Genomic DNA, 23,773 nt, shown 5'->3' with positions numbered 1-23,773 from the left:
CAATTCAAAGTCACCCATTTAGCTTGGTAGGAGCAAATTGAAATACAAAGGATATACAAAGGATATACAAAGTCCAAAGATAATTTTAAAAATCTCACTGCAGTTTTTATGCATGCTAATTCCATTCTTGGTCATAATATAACATACAAAATGTTCTCCAGCTAACAAAAATATTTAGTAAGGAGATAACCTAATTAAAAATGATGTAAAGCCTCTGTATTTTGAAATTCACTGTGAACAAAATCAGACCTGAGAAGGATTCAGTTGCTCAGTGCTTTTATTTCACAAAGGAATGAACATCTCAACAAACATATAGTATCATATTTTCCATGTATCAGCAGAGCCCAGGCAGCAGCAAAATGTTACTGATCTGTATTCTTTATTGGATGTTAGAGGGGGAAAAAGGTAAATTAAACATAATGTTCAGATACAGATATTGTCAAATATATTCCTGGTTTAAATCTCTTTTAATTAAAATAGATCTTATGCTGCCTCTTGTTGGTCACATACAAATAGAACCATCTAAAATTAGAGTCAACATTGCAAAATGTAGATAGCATATCCTATACCCTATTCCAGCCCCCTTACCTAATACCTAATAGTCAGAAGAGGTATACAATTTTCTTCGTGGAGTAATACCAGGAATAAATCTGACCCAGTAAGCATACTCCATTTTGTAAATATAATGAATTTTTAACTGCAGTAAACTGACTTACTACTAATACATTTAGAATATAGAAAATAAATTAGTGCATAAATAATAATCATTAGGGCTGTGCAAACATAATATTCCAGTATATGAGAATTATTGATATTTATTTTAACAACTTAAGCAGTATGATAACATTACCAAAATGCCATAATATTTTGATAGCATTCTTTAAAAATTATTATCCAATAAAATAATTACTGGATATTAAAACCCCACATACGATATATTATCTTCATGTATACTATACTAGTCATGCTGCATAATTTTTTTTTTACATGTAATAGACTATTAGAAATGTTTTGGTTACATCATTTAAGTGCAAATATTAGCATATACCTTTACATGCAATTTATATGTTTTAAACATCTTACTATTTCAGTGAAAACATAGGTAACAGTTAAGCTTAGTCATTATGGACTATTTTTAGAGAAATGTACTTTTGCATAAAGTACTGTGAGCTTTGAAAAATCAGAAAAGATATAGAAAAACTTGATTTGCACTTTTTTATATTTAATTGCATAACTTTTGTGTAAAGTAGACTAAAAATATATTTGATGCAGACCTACTGCAGTAACTCATGCAAGTAATCCCTTTTGAGTGGTCTAGTTGACTTCACTGAGATGTCTTATATCATTAAGGATTAATCACAGGATTTGGAACATATGACCTTAATTATATTATGAAGCCTTGCTTTTAACTGTGACTTTCTAATACAGCTTCTTCTGCACCCAGTTCAGCTATCAGACTTAACCCTCCGTATGTGGAATTGTGGCAGATGATCTTTTCTCTTGCACGAGAGGCATAATACAGGCTTACCTACATAACTGAAGAAATACATATTATTTCACAGTAACTTTCCTTTAAGCAATAGTATAAACTGACATTACTACATTATTTCCTGATCACTGAATAAAAGAGCTAAACTCCACTTGAAATGCATGAATGATTTGTCGGACTGGGAACTGTGACTAGTTCCTGTGCAAATGTAGCATAACTTTAGAGTATTAAAGGAGCACATCTTTTTTCTAAATGAAGCTTCATTCAGTTTTCACTATATGTATTAATAGTGATGAGTAACTTACCACATATGTCATTGCTCTATCCAATGTCATACACCAGAGACATATACATATAGCACGTAGCTGCTAGATGGAAGACTGCCAAATAAAATTTAATGTAAGGAAAAACGTGGAGGAAAGAGCATCACCTGAATCACTGACTTAGTGCTGATTATATAACCCAGCAGTGTGGTCATGACAGTGGCAATTAAAAGTAATCTTGTGATTCTGTAGTCTCTTCCAATTTGCATAGCTATTTATACCCATATACAGTGGGCAACGTATGTGACTTTGTTCATCTTTTAGTATTTTTCATGAATTGCATACTTAAATTACTCAGGAATAAAAACAACAACAAAGCACAAGCAAAGGAGAATCAGGCCCTCTATTTCTGATGAAAAGTGACAAGTTGCAATAATTAATGGTCAAAGAAGTCTCTGTTAAATTTTTAAGAGCAAGAGCAACAATGTTACTTTGAATAGCTTTCTTAAAACTAAAACTACTGTTCTACTATATAACTACTTGCATGTCCTGCTGTTTCAGTGGGAGGGAATAGTATTCTCTCTCTCTCCCAAACTATTCAATACATTTGCTATGCACTAACAAAAATTATTTGTGTTTTGGTATAAAAATGCTTGCATTTCAGGGTGATGATTGTGAAAGTTACCTGTCTAAATATAGTTATAATATGATTTGAAGATTCACTATGAAAATAGCAAAATAAATGTAGAGGTTCCCTAGAATCCTACAACAAGTTGTTTACTTCTACAGAACTAACACATCTTAATACAAATTACTAGGGGTGTTGAAGGGTTCCACTCTATTAACATGTTCCTCAAATGTGCATAATTTTCACATACATCTTTGTGAAAATCTTTATGGTGAATGTTTAAATTTATAAAGATATCTGATGGCAAATTATAAATGAGTCACAGGATCAGAGCCTTCCATTGTTTACTGTTTGAAACAGAAATATGTCACTACAAGATACTAAGCTTTAAGTTTCAGTACTGAGCTTGACTTTTGCAAAAATATATGCAGTGGTGATGTGATGATGAAATTACCATGGTTGTCTTACACTATGTGAAAGATGTTTGAGACATCTCACTAAAGTCTGTTCATTTTTTAAACTACTTGGAAATGACATGCTCAGATATTTAGTATCATTCTGTCTGGCATAAGATAACTTTACTGTTTTAAAGATATTTTATATTGAACATAACGGCTCTCAAAATTTTATTCAAATAGCTGGAAAGAAAGAAAATTCTCAGGCTGTGGAAGATTACTAAATGAATTTATGAAACCTAGCTAATTCCAGTATCCTTCCATCAGACACAGGTCCCACTTTGTATGCATGAGCTCAAGTTTACTTTATGGCATATGCCTAGAGGAATATTAATACTAAAAGTCCGTGACAATTTAAACATTATAATAGAAGACTACTGAAAGTTTTCTCAAGAAATATATTGTGTAGTATTTACCATGTAATATTTTTACACTTAAAATTACCATGAAGTACAAGATGAAAGTGTTTTAATTAATTTAAACCACTATGTACATTAAAGGAATTATTTCACTTCAGAAATCCTATTTACTTTGACTTAAAATATGGGGCGTTATTTTTGTAACTTAGTATTTTATACGCAACAAAATGCAAACTTTTCCTGTAGTTAACTGAAGCAACAACTAAAATTGGTATTACTGCAATAAGCAGCCTAGTGGCTTTAGTAGATAGCACTGTAGACTTAAGAGATGGAAGACTTCTGCTAGAAAACAGCCTGAAATGTTTTGTTCTTTCAGCCTAGCTGTAGTTAACAGCATGACGGAGGTGACCATCTGTACAGTGAAGTTACCGTATGAATCATTCACCCTGTAGAAATCCTGTCCACCCTGCAAAAATGTTGTCAGAGGTTGTCTTGCCACAGCTATGGGATGAAAACAAAGTACAGCTACTACTAAGGCACAAGGATGGAGAACAACTGGTCAAACTGAAAAGCTGAAATAAGGTATAGCAATTATCAGTCTCTTCAAGTTAGATGCCTAGATTTAATGCTGTCAAGGTCTCTTTGGCTTTTGCCCCTGCTAAGGTTGTTCTAATAAGATAAAACTGACAATGAATTCCTCTAACAGGTTTATGATATAAAAAACCTAGAGAAAACAACAATAATTCAGATTTCCTTTAAACTTCAGTTACATAGAGAAAACAGTATCACAATCAGTTTTCTTGCTCAGCAATTTTTCTACTGGGACACCTGTGAAGACTACAGAAATACCAGGGCACATATTAAAAAACAAATTCCTTATGACTCTGCTTTTCTGAAAGTAACACCATTTTGCCAATTATTCAGATAATTACAGAAAAGACTTTCACATGAAACTAATACTTTATATACAATGACTAGCATGAATGACAATTTTATGGACCCTTTCAAAAACAGTTCTATAGCATAAAATTTAAACTGAATATTTAAAAGAAAAAAAAGTTTTTCCTGCAAATTAATAGCTAAAAGTCTCTTCTAAAACTTGTGCACTTAAATAGATTCTTTTGACTCAGGAGTTTCAAAACTCTCCAGAGCAAATTGTCATTACAGATGACCAGGGGTCCCTATATTTATTAAACTGAATGACCTGACAGTAAAACTCAGTTAAGGCTCTTGGCATTGGTGATACTTCTTCCCATTCAGACCTACTACTGTGGTAGACTTGAACTTCATCTGTAATTTCTTCTGGAGCATAATCACCACCTAATATATAAATTTTATCTTCTGTTCCAACTGCCCCTGCATTAAAGCCAGCACATTCAAAAGATCCTTCCCCTTTCCAAACACAGGTTTCTGGGCAAAAACTGTATACCTTGTAGGTGGAAAGATCACATATATACAATGTACAATTCACTGGAACAGCTTTGATTAAAGTTGCATGGAAAAATTGTCCAAATTCTGCTACAAGCTCAGACCACTGATCAGTCATAGCATTATACTTAAAGAAACAATCAAGAGACGGATTAAAGGCATCAGTAATCTCTACTTCTGAGCCAAGGACATAAATTATATTCTGACATGCACTTGCTTCTGGATAGTAGATACCTCTTGGTAACTGGCTTACAGATTTCCAGTCTTTGGAAAGAGGATTATAAGATTCTACATCCAAAAGACTTCGGGTTTCTTGAGCTCCTCTGGTCTTTCCACCTATTACAAACAACTGATTTAAGGTTACAACAGATGTGTGCATTGTCCTTGGGTTTTTCATAGCTGACACTATGGAGAATTCATTGTTGACTGGACAGTAGCACCAGGTTTGGTCAGTGGCATCGTGGAATGGTTCAGCAATATGAAGCCTGACTGTCCTGTAACAATTCCCTTTGCATCCTCCGGTTATAAATATTTTTTCTCCATAACTAGATAAACTTGACCCTGGAAGATCAATCATATGTGTATGTGGTAGTTCTTTCCATTTATCTGTTTTGATGTTGTAGCAAAACGTATGTCTGTTTTCTCCATCTTCGTCAGTTTTATGAACAAATATATATTTTTCTGTTGTTGAAGGACGTGCATCTGGAAACAGTCCACTAAAGTTTTGTACACTTTTAACTGCATCACTGATTATTACTGAGCAATTAGCACTCTTGAGTAACTGTTCTTCAGAGTGCAGAAAGTCCTGTAAAGTCTTTTCAGGTAATTGATGTAGTCTCACATTTTTAATCAAATGAGCCAGATACTTCTGTCGTGTTTCTAAGTTATGTTTGGTCCATTGAAGGACAGCTTTCAACACGGATTCTTCCTCAGGAACATTTAGTTCATCAGCCTCAAGACATTTTTGTAATATCTCGAAATTCATCTCCAAAAAATCACTTGATCTGAGTAGCAAGGAAAAGTGATGCTGTGCAAAATCTAGTGCATGATCAAATAAGCGGATGGAACCGTAACTTTCTGATAGAGAAAGCAACTGTAAACAATTCACAAGATCAATACTTTTTATTAGAAAGTCACTGCAAGCTTTGGAAAGGAGTGAAACTTGAAGAAATGATGACAGCTGGAAGAGCATTTCCACATTATCATTTGTTATCTCTGTTTTTCCTGTATAAGCGTAATCAAGAAAGGCTTTCACTGCCTTGGCTGATAGATTACTAATAGTAACATTGCCATCATCTCGTTCTTTCATATTAACTTCAAACATGGCTCTGTGAATAAAATATAGAAGATATACACACAAATTAAAGAATATATGCAGTTTATCTAGCAAACAAGAGGAAAAAACTGATGTGAGAGGGAGGAGAAAATCAGGGTGGTATAAGAAGACACTGTGGTGGACAGGATTTATAGGGCTACAATGTTAAGACTCTCAAAGTTAAGAACAATACATTTGGTTGATATGGCAGATAAAAAAAAGAAATGGTAATAAGAGCATATTCAAAGTGATGGCTCATAAAAATTATATTGGCAGCAGTGTTTTCGATGGATTTTCAGGGAGGGAGATGAAGCCTACAGCTTTCAAGATGAAAGAAAATGTGAAATTGTTAGGGGCAGCATAAGTTTCAACAGTTTGAAAAAGAGAGACTGATAAAAAATATATAGTAAAAAACCCTCATGATGTAGATCATGCATTGTGGATGAATACGGAAAGTTAAGTTAAAAAAAAGGTCTTCCAAATTACAGGCGGGAACAACTGGTAGGATGCATGGTGGGTACATTCTCCAGATATAAAAATGGGGGAGGGAAGTGAAGGAGAAGGGGGGGAAAAAAAAAAAAGAGGAAACGATTCTTGGTTTAGAGTTGACAGAGATGTGTACTGGCAAATATCAGAAAAAAATGAGGTTTTGACATAGGATTGGATGATATAATGAATCTTGCACAGAAAGTAAATTGTGACTGAATACAGAGATGATGGTTGAAATTGTGGAACAAACATCATTAAACCAATAGATTTGTGCAAATTTTATTGCAACTTTGACTGGTTTATTACTAAATAATATTTAACTTTTGCACACAATCTAACATGGTGACCATAAGATAATTAAGGGTTTGCAAGCTGGTAAGTGCTGGCAATAGAATAGTGCTGCTATTTCAGTTTCCCTAACTTCCAAAGCCTAACTGTCATGCTGTGACAGCAACAGCTCCTGAATTTGACAAAAGATGATAGTGGAGAAAGACGTAGGCAAATGATTCCAAATACTGAGTATATAATCTGGCTTTTTAATATATCACAGGTAGTTCCTATTAAAGACAGTATTATATCACAGTTCTGTTATACAATTAGTATCTGTATAGTATGTGATTTTTAAAGTCCCATACTTTTATGAAGTCAAGGAAAAAGTTCACTGTGTATAGCATGCTCTTTGAGAAGTAAGCATCAGGAAAACTAGGAATTCCTCTGACCTCTTGCACAAGCAGGTAAAATGATGGTAAGAAATTTACATCCCAAAGACCTCTTTGCATATTAAACTACTTGATCCTTAGAAAAAAAATAGTTTTTTATTTTTCCCTTTAATAAAAATCTCTGAATGATAGAATGAAATGGAAAGGATGCTGGGTGCTTAGGAAATGCGCTGAAGCTTCATTTACATGCAATAGCAACAAAACAGTAGGAGAGCAAGCTAGGAAAGGGCTTTGATTCTGAAAGGTAACAAGTACAAAGCAAAATGTTGCTGAATCATGGGTTTACGCAATCAAACTAAAACTAAGAAAAGCCCAAAGCCAAGAAAGAAAACAAGTATTTTTTGTTTTAAAATTTATCTAGTGGACCTAGGTGCTTTTTCTTCCCTTAAGATAATAAATACGCCTTGTATTCCAGTACAACTTAGGAATTTGATGGCTGTTATTAGCAACTGTTCGATGCAGAGAGAGGTCTCTCCTGGCAAACTTAACCTGGAGAGGTGGTGAAAATGCCACATATGTTACCATGTGCTTAACTTCATTCTAAAATATTACCACAGGAACCTATTTCATACTAATATTCCTTTCTACCACAGTGTCTTCTTCTGAAAGGTGGCTTTATGGTGTCAAACAGTAAATGCTTGAAATTCAAGTAGTTCTGCATGTAGGAACAAAACCAAATCTGCTGCTACAATGAAGAAATAGTTTATCTCATTTGCATTTCTCCTTTCGTCAGTGGTCCTTAAAAAGAGAGAATTCAAAATGATTATGAGAAAAAAAATATAGTAAGTCAGACAGAGGATTTCATTTCGGTTATGAGAAAGGCACCAAATTCTCTCAGCTTCCAGTATTCTCCCTTATTAAGGAAGTAATACCTATTTATATTTGCTTCCCAGTAGCTTGAATGCTGCAGATTGCATGTACAATTGTCCTAAAAGCTGCTGCAGAAAGACGAAGCACAAAAAGTGATAGATGTAATCTTCCTAAAGCAGTTGCTCCAATTAATGTTCTGATGCACTTTTTTTCTGAAGAAAGTTGCAGTAAGAACTTGTTTTCAGTTAAAGCAAAAAGCCAGGAGAGGCATCAAGCTTCAAGCATCACAACATGTACTCACTGGGGATCTCAGGATTTCAGTTCATGCCAGGTACTAAGCCAATCACTTACGTTTTCAAAGACCAAAAGAGAATCAAAATACTGGGCTCAATACAGTTGACCAAACAGGTATGTCATGCTGTTTTAGATAGCAGACAGCATCCTGTCTGGCCTATAGCAACCTCTCCAAAAGGATATGCTTCTAGCATGTGTCCTGTGTCATATATGCCAAACTCTTGCAGGTAGCTTGCAGGATACACACCTGAGCATAGCACCTGACACCTACGTATCAGCAACCGAATCAAGTTCACTTATTCATATCCAGAAGCCCAATTTTTCATTGCTAGAGCATCTTACCTTTGTGTTTCAGTAAAGAGTGTACTTAGAAACAGACTTGCAGTCTGGATTTGCAAATCTGAGCCTTACTAAAGAAACAGTTAGCAAGGTTCTTCATAAACTAACATGAAATGACAAAATCCTATATGCGAATGATCTGTCTGTCCCTTAAGAATGAATAGGTTCAAGTACTCGAAGGGAAGATCACAGATCTATTTCATGTGCTCTTAAGACAAACTGCACTATACTGATCACTTATCTCAGACAAACAAAAACTGGTTCCCTCCAAAAACATGTATAATGGTTCAGAATAACATAACCATGCAAGACGTATTCCTAATCAACCTGTTAACATTTCATAATATAAATGTGTCAGAGTACACAGGTCACCCCACAGAAAATCAAACAATATTCTTGTAGGCCCTCAAGTAAAAATACAGGCAACAGAGAAAGTCTTGAAGATACATAATTTGTGTCAATTCTACCTAAGAATGGACTCACACAGTTATGATTTTACATTCGTATTTCAGAGTAACAGACTGTTGTTTGAATCTCAAATTCATAGGGTCCTCATGTCACTTTAGAACTGCAAACAGGTGTGTCTGGGATATGATTAGGCATCTAACGCTGCATGTTTGCTTTTTTACTGTCCCTAATATGATGTTTGACCACTTTGCTCAAAACTCTGAGGGCATACATAATTACAAAAATTATAAAATAAATTACCACAACTTATATTCCTTCCCTCCCTCCCAGAGGGCTTACAACCCATTTCCCGCAAATTTATGCCAAAAGTAGGTTTACCTGAAAAAATCACTGCATGCTGCCAGTACACAACGATGACAAGGAATTATTTCATCTTTCACAAGAATTTTAAAGTCAAAAAATATATTTTGTTCTCTGAACTTTTGTAATACTTTTAGAATTTGTTGTCCATGACCTTCAGCCACTAAGGAATTGATTTTATTTTCAGAAACAGAAATTCCATTGCAAATAGGTCTGCTAATGTAATCCCGTTGATTGGCCATGTTTTCTTCAGTCTATTCCTGAAATGGAAATGGAAAAATAAGTAATTGATTTTACAGTCTTATTACATTGAAAAAAAAATCAATATGCCATAAAACAAACAAATTCCTAGCACTGAATTTGGTTTGTAAATCCTAGGCACAGTTCTAAATTTGTTTTATTCAGTGACTTTTACACTGAATTTAATTTGCTTTTAATACTTTGCAAATACTTTGTATATACTTTGCAAAGTATATACACACCGCATACTTTTGAAAAGTAAAATAGGTGATATGTATCAGAGTAGCTCTACAAATAGTACCCACCTGTAGGAGCTGTTTTTTTTTCAAGAGTCAATAGGAAGCACACCAAGGAGTGTGTTACAGATTTTAATGGTCATTTAAAAGGAAGACTAGTCCTAGGCTTACACCCCCAAAAAGCCCAAATTCTTCCAATTTGACATAAAATGAAGATAGAAAACAAAAATTTGATTACATATTTTTAAATTTCAAATGGCTCATCTGCATATTACAAACCACTAAACCCAAAGCAGACCTGTGGTCTTTCTAAAGCGTACAGTCCAAGGGAAATATAAATTTTATGAACTGGTCTAGACTTTTTGCTAACTTGATTCTCATTCTGCAGTCCACACTAAAAATATGGAATACAAACAAACACCAACAGCCTGGCCTAATCACAGAGTTGCTACGGTTTGCCAAGTGGGGTCATTTAAAGACAGTTTAGTTACAGTGCAACTTTGAGTGCTTAGTCAATTGATACTGATTCTACCCTGCACCTCTGATCTTGCAGGTGAAGCCCTATGTTTGCTTATGGCTTATGCTGCACACTATAAGCTTTGTTTACAATGGCTTAAATTAATTGGCTTTGGAACTGATTTAAATTTAAGAGTGGAGTGTCTCTTTCTGTAGATAAGTTTTTCCAGTCAAAATCTCCATACTTAAGTGCATGGTTTGAAAAGTAAGTTGGGCTTGACTATTTTTTGAATTAAAAATACTTTACTCCATTTTGACAGCATAAAGAAGCTTTAAATATGTTTTATTTACACCTGTTTTAAGATCTATTTATACTGCTACAGATGTATACACTGGCCTTACTGCAAGTTTGACTCAAACTTGTCTATTTTAAAGCTTAAGGAAACATGGTAAGATTTTTCTTTTGCAGGATTATGTGTGAGGCTTCCACAATTCCAATTCCAATTAGCAACAGATAATGGCCCAACTGAACTGACAAAAGAGGGACAAAAAATTCCAAGCCAAACCTGGAAACAAAAATAATTGATTTTGTTTTTCAGTTTGGTTAAAAGGCTTATCTGGTAAGGTGATATATTCAGAGCAAGCTAAGCCATCAGGCAGTCTTCTTCATGGGAGGTACTTTCATAGCAGACTGATCTATATTTTGATCTAGTCAGGTAGCTCCAACCACAAATAGACCTCCATGTCTCCTGGAATAGAAGAGATCCATTGATCTTGCTCCCAGCACTGGCACCCTTGGAGCAGGCATCTTCTCCTTTCCATGGCCAGACAATCTCACGTATTCACTCTTTCCATTCTAAGCCTGAGGAACTAGGAAAATACAGAAGAACAAGACCACCATTTATTCTGATAATGTATGGCCTCATAAACCCCATTTTCCATAAATCATAGAACCTTTTTTATGCCAGTTTTCTAAATACCCTTTTTTTTCTGAACTTAAAAGTCTGTTCCTCAAAAGACTGAATCCTCAAAAGCAGAGGTGTTTCAATAAAATTATATTTTCCACATTTGCAGGTGAATTTCAAGGTTTATTTAGCACCAAGTAAAGTAAAACTTCTTCTAAAGGAAATGTAAACCTTTTCATAAAATTCTGAATTGAAAATAGATACTAGAAGTGTTCCTCCTATTATATGTAATTGTTACAGCAAGCTCTGACCTACTTTCTGTAGGATACAAAGATAAGTATTACTGAAATCAGTAATAAGGAATGCACACATCTCATGTCATCAAGTCCATCTCTGCTATTTTAGGCAAAGTAATCATGTAATAGCTTTCATAAAAGCAAACTAGGTCTAATAAAGTTAGTTTTTTTACCACCGCTATTTCTACCGAAAGACTATCCCAATAATTGGTGCCAAGACTGCAGGCATTCTTACAGTTGCACATAAAATTTATTAATGCTTATATGTATCTGCTGTATATGTATCTGTATCTCTATCTCCTTTGTGTTTATTCACTCTTGATTATTAACAGTGATCATATCCTCTCCCAGCTTTTATCACAAAGAGTTACAACTGTCAACCTTCTTAAGCTCCATTTATAAGACTGACTGTTTTCCTGCTTACTTCTCAGTTTTCTCTTCATCCATTCCAGTTTGAGCTCATCTCCCTTCCCCTGATGTCTGATTTATTGTATAGTATTATGGCTAAGATCTTGTCTGTGTCACAAAGTGGTGTAGCTCCTTTTCTGCCTTCACTGAAAACCTTTTTCATGGTATTTCCATGAAAATGACTCTAAATTTTGCCTCTCACTCATCCAGCGGTCAACTACTACATTTCTGTCCTTTTTTCAGTTATTTCCAGCCATAACTCTGACTTACCATAGAATTTTATTTGCTATTATTTTTAAAAGCCAAGATTCATCCCACCAACTCATCTCCTGTAAGCTTCTACTAGTAGTGAGAGAGAAAGAGAGAGGCACACCTTCTTGTAGGAAAAATTATCATAGCTGGGAACAAAGACCTCATCTAGGAATCTCTCAATTGATAAGTGAATGTGCATAGCACAACAAGGTTCTTCCTATTTTTGCTGCAAGTAGCAGCTTAAATTGGATGTGATGAATCCAAGCCTAAGTGCCTAATATTATATTTCCCATCTTTACTGTTCCAATTCATGGGTCATCCAGCGCAGAAAAAAATCCTCATCTCCCTTTTAGCTGCCTTACCTGAAAATTTTGATACTAATTTTCCAGCGTGCTGGATCTGTTAATCAGTTTAGAGCCCACCAAAATGCCTTAACAATTCAGCTAAAAATTAATATATTAAAACAAGGCCAACTAGCATTTATAATTATTTCATGCACACTTCTATAAAGCCATATGAATTAGTCAATAGCTATAATTAAATTTATAAATATTTGATTAAGTTACTGACAAAACCATAAAAATCATAGGTGGTACAGACATATGTTGCTTAGGTCTAGCGTTCAGAAAAACTGGGCAATGAGCCTCCTCATATTTGCTCAATTTATTCCCACAGGATTCCAATAACAAAGCGTACCTTTATTTGGAATATTGAGAACCAAACCCCAGTAGATGGTTCGTTAGGTTTGGGATGTTTCTTATCTTATGGCTGTATAATTATGTTATACTGCATAGTAATGATGCTTAGTCTTTGGGCTGGAGTGTGCCACACAACCGCTTATCAAGGCACACAAAAGCTACATACTGAAGCCCTTTTCCATCGTGTGACATGCTGGTCACTTGTCACGTAGCTCATCTCCCAACATCTCCTGTCATGTGACACACCAGATCAGGAGCACTGGCATATGTGACTGGGCATTGCCTGCTGTGAGATCAAATGTGCTCTCTGATGTGACCAATTTCAGGTACCCCATCACTTGACAAAGCTCGTGTCTGTTCACGTACTGAACATTTACATATGCCTTATACTGACAAATGCCTGCATTTTGGTCATATGGTATGTGCAAAATTGGTCACAGGAATGGAAAGACTCACAGCATCCTAACGAAAGAGAACAGCAGGGACAGACTGCAGGCTACTGGAGTAATTCAGCTAGCTGCCATATGGTCTTCTTCCTCAAGACCCCACTGACCCAAGAAAGAATGGGGTTGCTGTCTAGGTTCACACTAGTGGGCTCTACGTGGCCACTGGCTGATGGTATGCCATTCTTCCTGTGAAACTATCTCCTTCATTCTTACTCTGCCTTGTCTGCGGGCATCTAATTTATTTTTTGCAATTCAGAGTTCCATACACAGCCTTTAAGTATTAGCCTGGTTTTCTTAAAAAAAACAAAAAAAACCAAAAAAAAACCCCAAAAAACAGAATCCAAAGTTAATACATTTTTGTCTGCTTGAAAGTCATATCAAATAAGCAGTCCACTGGCCAGTTGGATGAAATTTGATAAAGATTACAAAGTTACTAAGGTTGACAACAACCCCACATAACACGTGCATAGAGAGATACATGTACCTCTCAAAACTATCTGTTCCGCTCTCCAGTTGAGGGGCAAGGCATTCTGCACACCTTACAGTTAAGTGGCACCAAACGGGCAGCTGACATATGGCCGCAAAGCAGTCAAAGCAGTTCACAGTCAAACAAAAGCAGGTTGGGGGACATACAGGAATTGCGGTCAGTAGGGTGGAAAAACTAAGGGTTCATCTGGGAGATCCGAGGGTAACAGCCTTCTTATGGTACGTGACAACGCCTACTACTGAGGACCCACACCTCGTTTGTTCTGCTGTTCACAAGTCCTCTCAGTCTTAACTTGGTCCTTTTCCTAAGAGGATAAGGGATGGAGCAGTCTAGAGCGTAGTGAGCTCCTTGACGCACACGTCAGGTATCCATACAGAAAGAAGCGATCTGCCCATAGTCAAAACATGGTATGTACGCACACCCATTCCTATCGGTAAAAAACTACAAGAGAATGCCCAATTGTCCTTAATGCTTGTACTCCAAGCAAATAGTTGGAAAAAAACTCATTGAACTTCTAGAGGAATTCTTTTATTTTGCTGATGCTAATGTTCTCTTTTCTAAAGATAGTTATACCATAAAAGATAAAAGATTTCTGTTATTTGGCGCCACTGACAATCCTTCTTAGATGCACTTATAACTTTGTATTCTGAAGAAACTGAAATGTGTTATTTATCTATTTATACTTTTCTCTGGAAAGCTCACCTGACCTTTTGAGTAGCAATTTCATATCCTCGATATTCATAGAATCCTAGATATTATGCTAAAAGAATGTAAACAGAGTATACCATTAAACTTTCATAGGAAGGAAGCTCCAAAAACATCTAAGACAGCTACCTTCAGAATATATACACCAGCCATACACTACAGTCACAAGTACTGCAATAGGCCTCCTAGAAACGGTGTTAGCATCCTTTCCACCAGGTTTTAAACAGAAAAGAAATAAACAGAGCTGCTGAGTAAACTTTGAGCAGAGATGAACTTTTGTGTGCAGGGCCTAGTGTAGGTCTCAACAGAGCACTGATCAGAATATACTCTCTATAAAGCATATAAATTCCTATGTATTTATGCTGAAAAGGTTTTGCTAAACCAATGACATCTTATAGACTCTTAAATGCTGTGACTGACAAACTAAATGGTTACAGCAGCTTAGGTGTGCTAATGAAGTTGAGAATCATGTAAGATGTGCAATTCCAAGTGAATAAGAAAAGAAAGTTTATCAATCAAGGGAGGGCCAAGTGCTAGTATGATAAGAATGGAACATGAACACCCAGACTCAAGGTACAGAATGACACTGGAGTAGACTTGCACCAAACTGTTTTGATCACTGTATAATACTAAGATAAAATACATATTTTTATTTGTGACTTCGTAATAGCTTAGGGGATGTTTTGTGAAAGTACCTTGGCATGGGCATACATAAGTAAACACCTTGTCAGAAAAAGCGTGTTAGTGCTGGGCCTGCCTGATGATAAACATGACTGAATCTTTGTCATTGAACTGAACCCTAGATTGTTCCTAGTACAATGGACATCAATCTTACTTGAATTATTTACATATTTGCACATTACAGATAATATTCTATGTGTATGTAGAGTATCTTTTACAAATGCAGCTGTCAAAAAAGTCTAAAACAACCTTTATTTGGTACTTTACTATTAACAAAGAATTGTAAAGGAATCTTTATTTGCGTTATCTCAAAGTACAATATAGCTGTGCATCTGCACTCTCAGTGCAGCACTCTCACCAACAAAAAAAAGAATATTAATTCTTAATAGTTTTCAGCAGTTATCTGAAAACACCATTATTCAGAGAGCAATATTTTTTTTTAAAAAGAAATCTTAAATGCTGATATTTTATAGCATACATTATGTACCTAGGAAGAAAGAATTAAGACCAAAGAAGATAGAGAAATTTTATACATTGCTCTAGGAAGATTTTATTCTTTTTTAATACAAAACTTTACTGTACAGTAGATGTAAGTTTTTAAAAACTATTCTCTCATTAACTGCAACTGTTTTATTGCAGTAAGAATTAGAAAGCTATAAAATCCTGGGAGGTTCAGCTCGTCTACTCCACCATTTTAAAATCTAACATTAAAAACAGTATTATATATTAAGTGTACTATATACCTATCAAGATGGTTTGTTATTTTTCACTATGTATAATCTATTCAAAGGGGGAGAAATTAGTAATTTTTTGTGAATTTTTAAAAACACAGTAAATTAACACTAAAAATTTAAAATCTGCTTTTGGTAAACTTTTGCCATAAAAAAATGGCTGATTCACATCCACTCGAGTTTTACAGAATTATGTTCCACACCCTCAAGGACTTATGCATGACAAATTCCATATGCACGGTCTGCAATCAGACAACTCATTTGTATAATGGTAGGCATGTGTTTAAGTTCTCACAAAACTAGAAGTAAATGAAACACTAAAGTAAGTGCGAATTTTAACCATCATGATGTCAGCTTCTTCACCTGTAAATTGCGTGGGACAAAGAGAATCTTTCTCTCATATTTCATGAGGGCCAAGCTCATTTCTGTTACAATGAAAACAACTGAAAAAGAATTATATGTTTGAGTTCCTCATTACACCTCTAATTTAACAGCTTTTAATTTAACATTTAGCATGATGAAGATGAGTGGAACATGCATCTAAAGCATTAGGTGTCACTTTTGACTGCAGACTCAAAAGGCAAGAGTGAATTGAAATGTAATTTAAGTACAAATAAAGAAGAAAAACTATTAGAAGGTTCTGTATTTTTATACTGTATTATTGCTTTGCTTCTGTTGTCCTAATCTTAAAACTCAGCTGGAATCCCTAGAAAAGTGTTCTTGGTCCAGATTTACCTGTGATTACTTTACAAAAATGCAGAGATTTAAGTGGATGTCTAGTATCACAAAGAGAGCAACAGGGAATTATAGGTTCCTTTCTGGAAAATACAATGCAACTCAATCTCACAACCTTTTCATAAATAACTGAACTTCATAGAAAATTAATCTTCAGTCAATCATTTTCATTCAATCAAAAAAGATACATGTGACATTCTGAGACACTTAATCCAGAAATCTGGCATTTATCAATAATACATGTTGAAACAGTATTATCAGAAGGAAGGGTGACACAGATACTTGGAAGCTTTAGGTTCTTTAGGAGTTATTGAAAAGAACAGCATGGTATCAGTATGAAGCAGTGAAATGGCACTGACTCCTGGAGGCATTCCAATACTGGAAGATTCCCCCTGTGCAAGCAGTGATCTTTAATTGCATATCCTCTCACAATCAATTAAGACAAAATAATCAGTTAGAACTCAGATTGACTGGATTTTATCCTAAAGCTAAATTTCTCAAATTCATCAGTCTTTTTTGGAAATTGTTTTCTTAGGTAAAAAGTTCCAAGAATTTTAATTTTCATTCTCACAACACAATTGGAATTGAAATGCCATACTCTACTTCTAGTTCTTATTCTAGACAGAAAGACAACAGTTCTGGCCTGTGGGGAAACAGCACTTCTTCACATTAACAGGGATTTGGAGTGCTAAAACAACAAAAAAAGGGGCACATTCTAAGAAATGCCTGAAATGTTACAAAAAAAAAAATTTGAAAATTACACTATTTGTATGTGATCAATATAGAAAAGTTAAACAGCATATATTTCTAAGGCAACAAATAGGAACATAGCTCATAAGTTTCCAAATAGATGCTAAACGTTTAGCCATGGCCTAAGTTCCAATTCAAAGGGAAAATAATATCATTACCTATGTTTTTCAGATGGCCTATAATTGAGGGAGCAAGGGAATCCAGTACCAACAATAAACACTAAAAATCTTATTACAACAGACAGCAAAGGATAGAAAGACGCTGTTACTTGGACATAATCTTTAGATGTCAGAATCAAACTAGAGTAATATAACACTTTGTATGAATACCGCAACGGAGGGGGGACACGGGGCCACCCCCCACGAGACGGGCCCAGGCGGCCACCACGAGTCCTCAGGAACCTTCAGGAACACGGACGCGCTAAGGGCAAGGATGGGGCCGCAGACGCTGGCGGATCACCTGCCGCTAATAAATAACGGCACCACGAAAAACCCCAGGGGCAACGAGTGCCTCCGGTACAAACTCGCCCCTTTCTCAAACACAGCAGGAAGCAGACGTACGTAAAAAATTACGCCCGTTCTGCCAGGGCCGCGCTTACCATCCAGCCACCGCACTGCCTGCGCACTGCGGCCGCGCGTCCCCACCCGCCCCGGCTGCCGAGCAGCGCAGGCCCCGCACGCCGCGGCTGTGGCGACCACCAAACACCGCGGCAGCCGCCATCTTCCCACCCTTCCGCGCGCCCCGCCGGGCAAGCAGCACCGGGCACGGGCGTCAACGCCCACTATTGCGCATGCCCAAGCGCCCGCGCATGCGCCCCACGCACCCTGCGTTCATTCTAAGGGGAGACTAAGTCTGATGCGGACATCGCGGAGCGCTTCCCCTCCCCTCTCAGCCCAGCCTCCGGTCCAGCCACGGGATGTGGCGGTCTCCAGCACTGCTGCCCCTCTGCAACTGGCGAAGCGCTAGTCTCCCCGTTAACGCTCTCTCCGGACAGCGCGCACCCACCTGCACCCAACACCAACAGCTCGCCGAACCGTCTGTCCCACCCTCTGCAGAGGCACCGCCAGCGGATTGGCTTCTTCCGGTGTCAGTCTCTCGATCCTTGTGCTTCGGATGGCCCCCCGCGCTGTCAATCCGGATGAAGTCCCGCCCATCCTCCGGAGCGGGTTCCTCTCCGCCCGCCCCTCTTCGCGCCCGCTGTCCGTAGCTCAGCCGCAGACACCGCCTTTCCTCTGATAGGTCGGCACCTGGCGCATTCGTCTGTCACTCACGCCGCTCTCTGATATCGGATTGGTCCCCGCCGTTCGAGAGGCGGCTCACACCAAGCCGGAGGGGTGCGAGCGAGCGGGTCACGGCCGCGCCGGGAGAGGGCGGCGATGAGCGCGCGCCAGTAGCTCAGCGGTGCCAACATGCCGCTGCCGTCGGAAGGCGCCTGGGCAGCGCCCGACGCTGCCTGAGGAGCGGCCCATGGGGAGCGTGCGCTGGGCCTTCCCCTGCGCCGCCTGGCGCCCCCGCCGCGAGGAGTGGCTGCTGGCGGCGCGCCTGGTGCAGCCCGAGGAGAAGGACCGCATCGGCCAGTTTGTCTTTGCCCGCGATGCCAAAGCCGCCTTGGTACCTGCCGGCGGGGGGGCCGCGCGGGCCGCTGGCGGAGCCTCCCCTCCCCTCCCGTCGGGGGCGGGAGCGCTCACCGCAGGCGGGAAGCGAGGCGTGGAGGACCGGGTTGGCTAGAGCGGCGCTCGCCCTTCCCGCCCGGTGTGGGCGTGCCCGAAGCGGTGCTGGGGGCCTGGCACCCCCCCGCCCCTCTGCGCCGAGGTGGCTCCGTTAACGAGCCTCCCGAGGCCCCTATGGAAGCTGCCCCTCGTCACGCTGTGAGGCGTTGCCCCGGCTGGGTAGCGGCGTCCGGGGCGCGCTCGTCCAGCCACTGATTCAGACTGTCCAAATTGCTGACCCCCCCCCCCCCCCAAAAAAAAAAAAAAAAAAAAAAGGCCTTGCGGGAGCGTTTCAGGGCAGTAAATGCACTACACTGACAGCGTTACTTGTTCTAGTTTCCACTAACTTGGGGGAAGAGAGATGTTTGTGATCTGCTGTTGGTGGTTGTCCTGAAAGACTTGTCAGTTTTGTGGTGTGAAATTACGACACGGAAGCAACGTACTCTAGATTATCCCAGAGTAACGTAAGGTGTAAGAGAGCAATGCTGATTCATCCAGCACATTTTGCATAATTAATGCAGGTTTTAAGTCTTACATAACAATGTGGTAGTAATACTGGTTTCTGCTAATAAGTTTGTTAACTGTTGTTCATCATTTTTAGCTATTCTTCAGTATTTTGTCTAGCATCAAAGTAACTGAGTTACTGAAAAGCTCTTAGGGGAGTTTTACTGTTCAGTATAGTGTAAAAAATATTTGATGTTGGACTACTGTGCCATAAAGTATCCTAGGTGAATGAATAAGATGGGGAAGGGAACTACTTTTTATGGCTCTTGTAGGCTGAGACTTTTTTTTTCATTGGGTCTTGTGCTGAATCTGTTGCTAGTAGTGATTACAAATGTAATCAGGTCCGGTAAACTGTTTTGGGTTTTAGTTAGTTTTACTTGATGATAACTTTTATAAAAGAGAGAAATCTAAAGCATTTACTTAAATATAGTCCTACTTTGTCTTGGCAATAATAACAGCTAACAATTTTTAGGCAGGTGGTTTTCTAGCAACTACAAATATTTCTTTGTCCGTAGCATAATGGTTCTTTATGAATCCCTTTTATTCCATAGGCTGGTCGTCTGCTGATAAGGAAACTAATTGCAGAAAAGTTGCATATACCATGGAATGAAATACGCTTGCAGAGGACATCAAAAGGAAAACCTTTCCTGGCAAATAACATATCCAGTACCTATTCAAACTACAACTTCAATGTCTCTCATCAAGGGGATTATGCAGTTCTTGCAGCTGAGCCAGAACTTCAAGTTGGCATTGATATTATGAAGACTAGTGTACCAGGTAATACTATTACCAAAGCAAATTATGTAGTGTTTAAGTGCAGAACACTTTAAAATTTCCCAAAGAGCCAATCTGTGTCCTGGTAATTTAGTGCTACTGGAATAGATCATACGAATACATTGTATATTTGCTTTTATTGCCATACAGACTTTTCAATGTATATTTGCGGTTTTCTGTGATGTCAAATATGGATATATTTGCAATTTAGAAAATCAGAACCATGGAAAAGTAAGGTCATGAATCTTTCTATGAAACTGGCAAGGCTGGCATCTGCAGATATTTTAACTACGTGTTTGCTTACCTGTTAAGACAGGTAAAAGCAGGGACAGCTTTACATCTAGGGACAGTGGAATTCATCCCTATGGGAACTTTATAGCCTCTGACTTTGAATCTTTTTTCTTCATCCCGTCAATGTGGGCAGTGTGTGTCAGCACCAGGCCCAGCACTGTAGCAAACTGGAATCAGAGGTACGCTATGCTTGTGCAATAGTCTTCAGTGAGAGGAGATCCCCAACAGCTGAAAAGCATTAGAGGTGCCCAGTGGTAAAAGACTAAACTTCACAGACATTAGTTGTTGGCTTATTTATTTGTATGAAATTAAAGCTAACCTGATTATATTAGTGAATTTCAATAGTAGATTAGAATGGTAGTAAGAAGTATTCTAAATACAGTTTTATGAACATTATTTTTGTTCACAAATATTCATTGATGCATGACTGGATTAAAGGAGAAACATACTGGGATTTGCAGTTTACTAGATTTTTTTACAAATAGTTTTTGAGAATCTTCATCAAATGTTTAAGCAGACAGGACAGTAACAGATATGTTCTCAGAAAATCTCTTCACAATCTTCAGTTTGTCCTGTATTTTGTGCTACAAAATGTTTTTATGTAATAAGATAAAGACTCAAAAGGAAACCCTAGCTGGATGACTTTCTCATCTTGTTATACTTTTTTTTTAAACAATTATTACAGTGTTACATTTTTGCATTGGCCTATTTAGCTATGATGCACAGAAACTTTGCTACAATCCAGAACTAAGTTCTTTATGACTCACTTCCATCTTCTGTAGACCTAAGTGTAAAGTGGTGGTCAACATGTGGTGTACTCACTCCAGTAGAAAGACTCTGCAGCTTGGAAACATGTAGGCTCAGTCAGCAGTATGGAGGGCTCCCTAATTCATTTTAAAAAGCTTTCCTGTTTCAGGAGATAGTTAGATACTGAAGGGCAAAACATTCCTGTTTGGATTTTAAACTTTTATTCCTTGGGAACTGAAAAGTTGAGTCAGTTGTACATGTTCATGAGTAGTATATACATCCTCTGCTGGCTTTTATGCAGCTGCAGAAAATAATTGGCATTTTAAATACACACAGTACTGAAGTTCAGCTACCTACTCTTAGGAAACTCATTAAACAGTTTCCTTCTGAGAGCAGCAAACAACTGTGAAGAGCAGAGGTTTAATTTTACATTTATCTTTTGAAACGTATTTGAAATATTTCCCCATTTTGAAATACAATGCATTCATCTTGTAAGAGAATATTTTCTTAGTTCTTCTTCAGTCATTAGAAAAAAATATTTTATGTTAACTGCAGTATTATCTGTCTTAAAAAAAAATAATAACTCATCTCCACCACTTCCTTTCTTTTGTATTTTATCCTGATTTCTCCCTTATTCCTCTCTTGTTACCCTCACATTAAAACACTGAAATAGTGGATGACCCAATATACATTGATCTGTTGCTCACTCTGCAGGCAGTTTCAGAACAACTTGAGGTTCTTTTACCTTGTAACTGAGTGTATTCTTCCTTTGGTGTCTAATCCTTGATGTCCTAAGAGGTTTGGAACCAGAGTCACACAGTCACTACATATTGTTACTTAGTCTTTCGTTATGTCTACTTTAGCAGGCTAAACTTAGGAAAAAATATTTTGTATTCATCTTAACAATGATGTTTTGGTTGCCTTTCTGCTACAGTCGCATCACTCTCTGGTTAGGTGTCCTAGGGTTTCTGAATAACAATATGAAGCTGTTCGAAGGAGATTTTGGCATCAAGGAAAGTTTAATCTCAACCATAGGAAAAGAGGTGAAACCGAACTCATTTTTTAGCTTATGAAAGCAAAGATGCAACATTCAAATACTAAGTTCTTGACTAGCAAGGGAGGCTTCTGACAGCATTTCCTAGAATTGTTGATGGCAGCAGTCATGAACTCTAACCATAGAGGAAATGATGCCAGATCACCCTGTGAACAGTTGCACTCAGCAGCTATGTGGATTTAATTTGGGAATATGAGCTGATGAGACAAAATAGAGCTTTCACATCTGTGACAAACTGACTTCAGTGTTTTCACCCATAGAAAAATAATGATGATTATCCTGGAGATGTTAATGACTCCAAAGACTGAGTGATAGAATTAAATTGAGGCTTCTATAGTGAAGCAATACTGTGAAAGTATGTATCCAGATGACCAGTCTAAAACAGGCCAGTGACAGATACAGGCTGCTAGGATTCCTGAACGTGAGTCCTTTCTAATGCTACTTTACCCACCTCTGCCTCTTCCCTTTTCACAGAGACCAAAGAATATGTTAACAGAAAATAGGGCTATTAGGGCAAGGCATTGCATCCACAATCTGCATTCATGGTGGCAAGGTTCTCAGTATATACAGAGAAGTGCACAGGATGAAAAATGTAATTCCAGAATTTCTCAGTTTCATTTCCAATTCATAAAGTTCTGTAGTTAGCATAGTCTATCCTTCTGACATAATTTAGCTGTCAATAGCTTGTATACAGCATATCTTTTTCATCTTTTGCTAACCAGAGGAAGGAATTTTAATGCTTGCCATTATATAGGTAAGAAATAAGCTTGTTGTAAGTGTGTCAGCACCTGTTGCATTTTTTGTCCACATTACATAACTCCTTTATACAAATGTTTGTGAATTCTAATGTAGTTAGATGCCATTATGGTACAGATCAAAAAATACCATCTTTCAAACTTCAAACATTTTTTGTTTATGGCTCTACTGCTTCCTTTTTGAAAAAATAATTTGTAATTTTGGAAAAGACATGCAATAATAATGAAAATATAATAATTGTATGTGGAAAAGTAATCCAGTTAATAAGCAATATTAAGAATAGAAATTGAATTTAGTCTTTTTTTGAACTTACAGTCTCTATACAGTTTCTGTATTATGAACTACTACTAGCAGTTTTTTCTGCATTAATTTTTTTTCTGAAAAAGTTTTATCATACTAGAATTGCCTGGAGCTGTTATTACTGCTGTGCTATTAATATATGATAACTTTGCCTTTACAAGTATTGCTTTTTATGAAAGTTCCACTGAGTGGTGCTGTTGCTCTGCAATTGTTTCATGTATCGTAGTTTGAAAAGTAGAGGTTTGCATAAATCCAT

General features: G+C 37.5%; 2 protein-coding genes across 9 annotated transcripts in view; one reads left to right on the top strand and one right to left on the bottom strand.

Annotated features, from left to right (window-relative positions):
* Positions 1-259: 259 nt before the first annotated feature.
* KBTBD3 (kelch repeat and BTB domain containing 3) lies at positions 260-18,540 on the bottom strand. 8 transcript variants are annotated; one of them, XM_026100214.2, is made up of 4 exons: positions 18,388-18,540; positions 10,855-11,158; positions 9,375-9,616; positions 260-5,950 (listed from the first exon to the last, which is right to left on the bottom strand). In XM_026100214.2, exons 3-4 carry the CDS (start codon positions 9,596-9,598, stop codon positions 4,330-4,332), a joined length of 1,845 nt encoding a protein of 614 aa, XP_025955999.1. In that variant the 5' UTR covers positions 9,599-9,616; positions 10,855-11,158; positions 18,388-18,540; the 3' UTR covers positions 260-4,329. The 8 variants fall into 8 exon arrangements, with proteins under 8 accessions (XP_025955999.1, XP_064361143.1, XP_025956002.1 ...); XM_064505073.1 differs by lacking the exon at positions 18,388-18,540 and adding an exon at positions 17,981-18,164; XM_026100217.2 differs by lacking the exon at positions 10,855-11,158.
* Positions 18,541-18,706: 166 nt separating this feature from the next.
* The window catches only part of AASDHPPT (aminoadipate-semialdehyde dehydrogenase-phosphopantetheinyl transferase), a 33,526-nt gene continuing 28,459 nt past the window's right edge, over positions 18,707-23,773 (top strand). Inside the window, exons 1-2 of the mRNA XM_026100221.2 lie at positions 18,707-18,993; positions 20,147-20,372. Of these exons, the coding sequence (XP_025956006.1) occupies positions 18,850-18,993; positions 20,147-20,372 (370 nt within the window). The 5' untranslated portion in view covers positions 18,707-18,849. The remainder of the gene's footprint in view (positions 18,994-20,146; positions 20,373-23,773) is intronic.

The sequence above is a fragment of the Dromaius novaehollandiae genome, chromosome 1, assembly GCF_036370855.1.
Source record: "Dromaius novaehollandiae isolate bDroNov1 chromosome 1, bDroNov1.hap1, whole genome shotgun sequence".
Classification (NCBI taxonomy): Eukaryota; Metazoa; Chordata; class Aves; order Casuariiformes; family Dromaiidae; genus Dromaius; species Dromaius novaehollandiae.
Note: the sequence above shows the minus strand (reverse complement) of the source record. Positions and strands in the feature narration are given on the sequence as shown.

Excerpts from the sequence above, each read along its gene's own strand:
- KBTBD3 (XM_026100214.2), bottom strand. The coding sequence starts at position 9,598 with ATGGCCAATCAACGGGATTACATTAGCAGACCTATTTGCAATGGAATT. Across the intron at positions 5,951-9,374 it reads GCATGCAGTGATTTTTTCAG|AGCCATGTTTGAAGTTAATA; the intron begins GTAAACCTACTT and ends TTTTATTCACAG.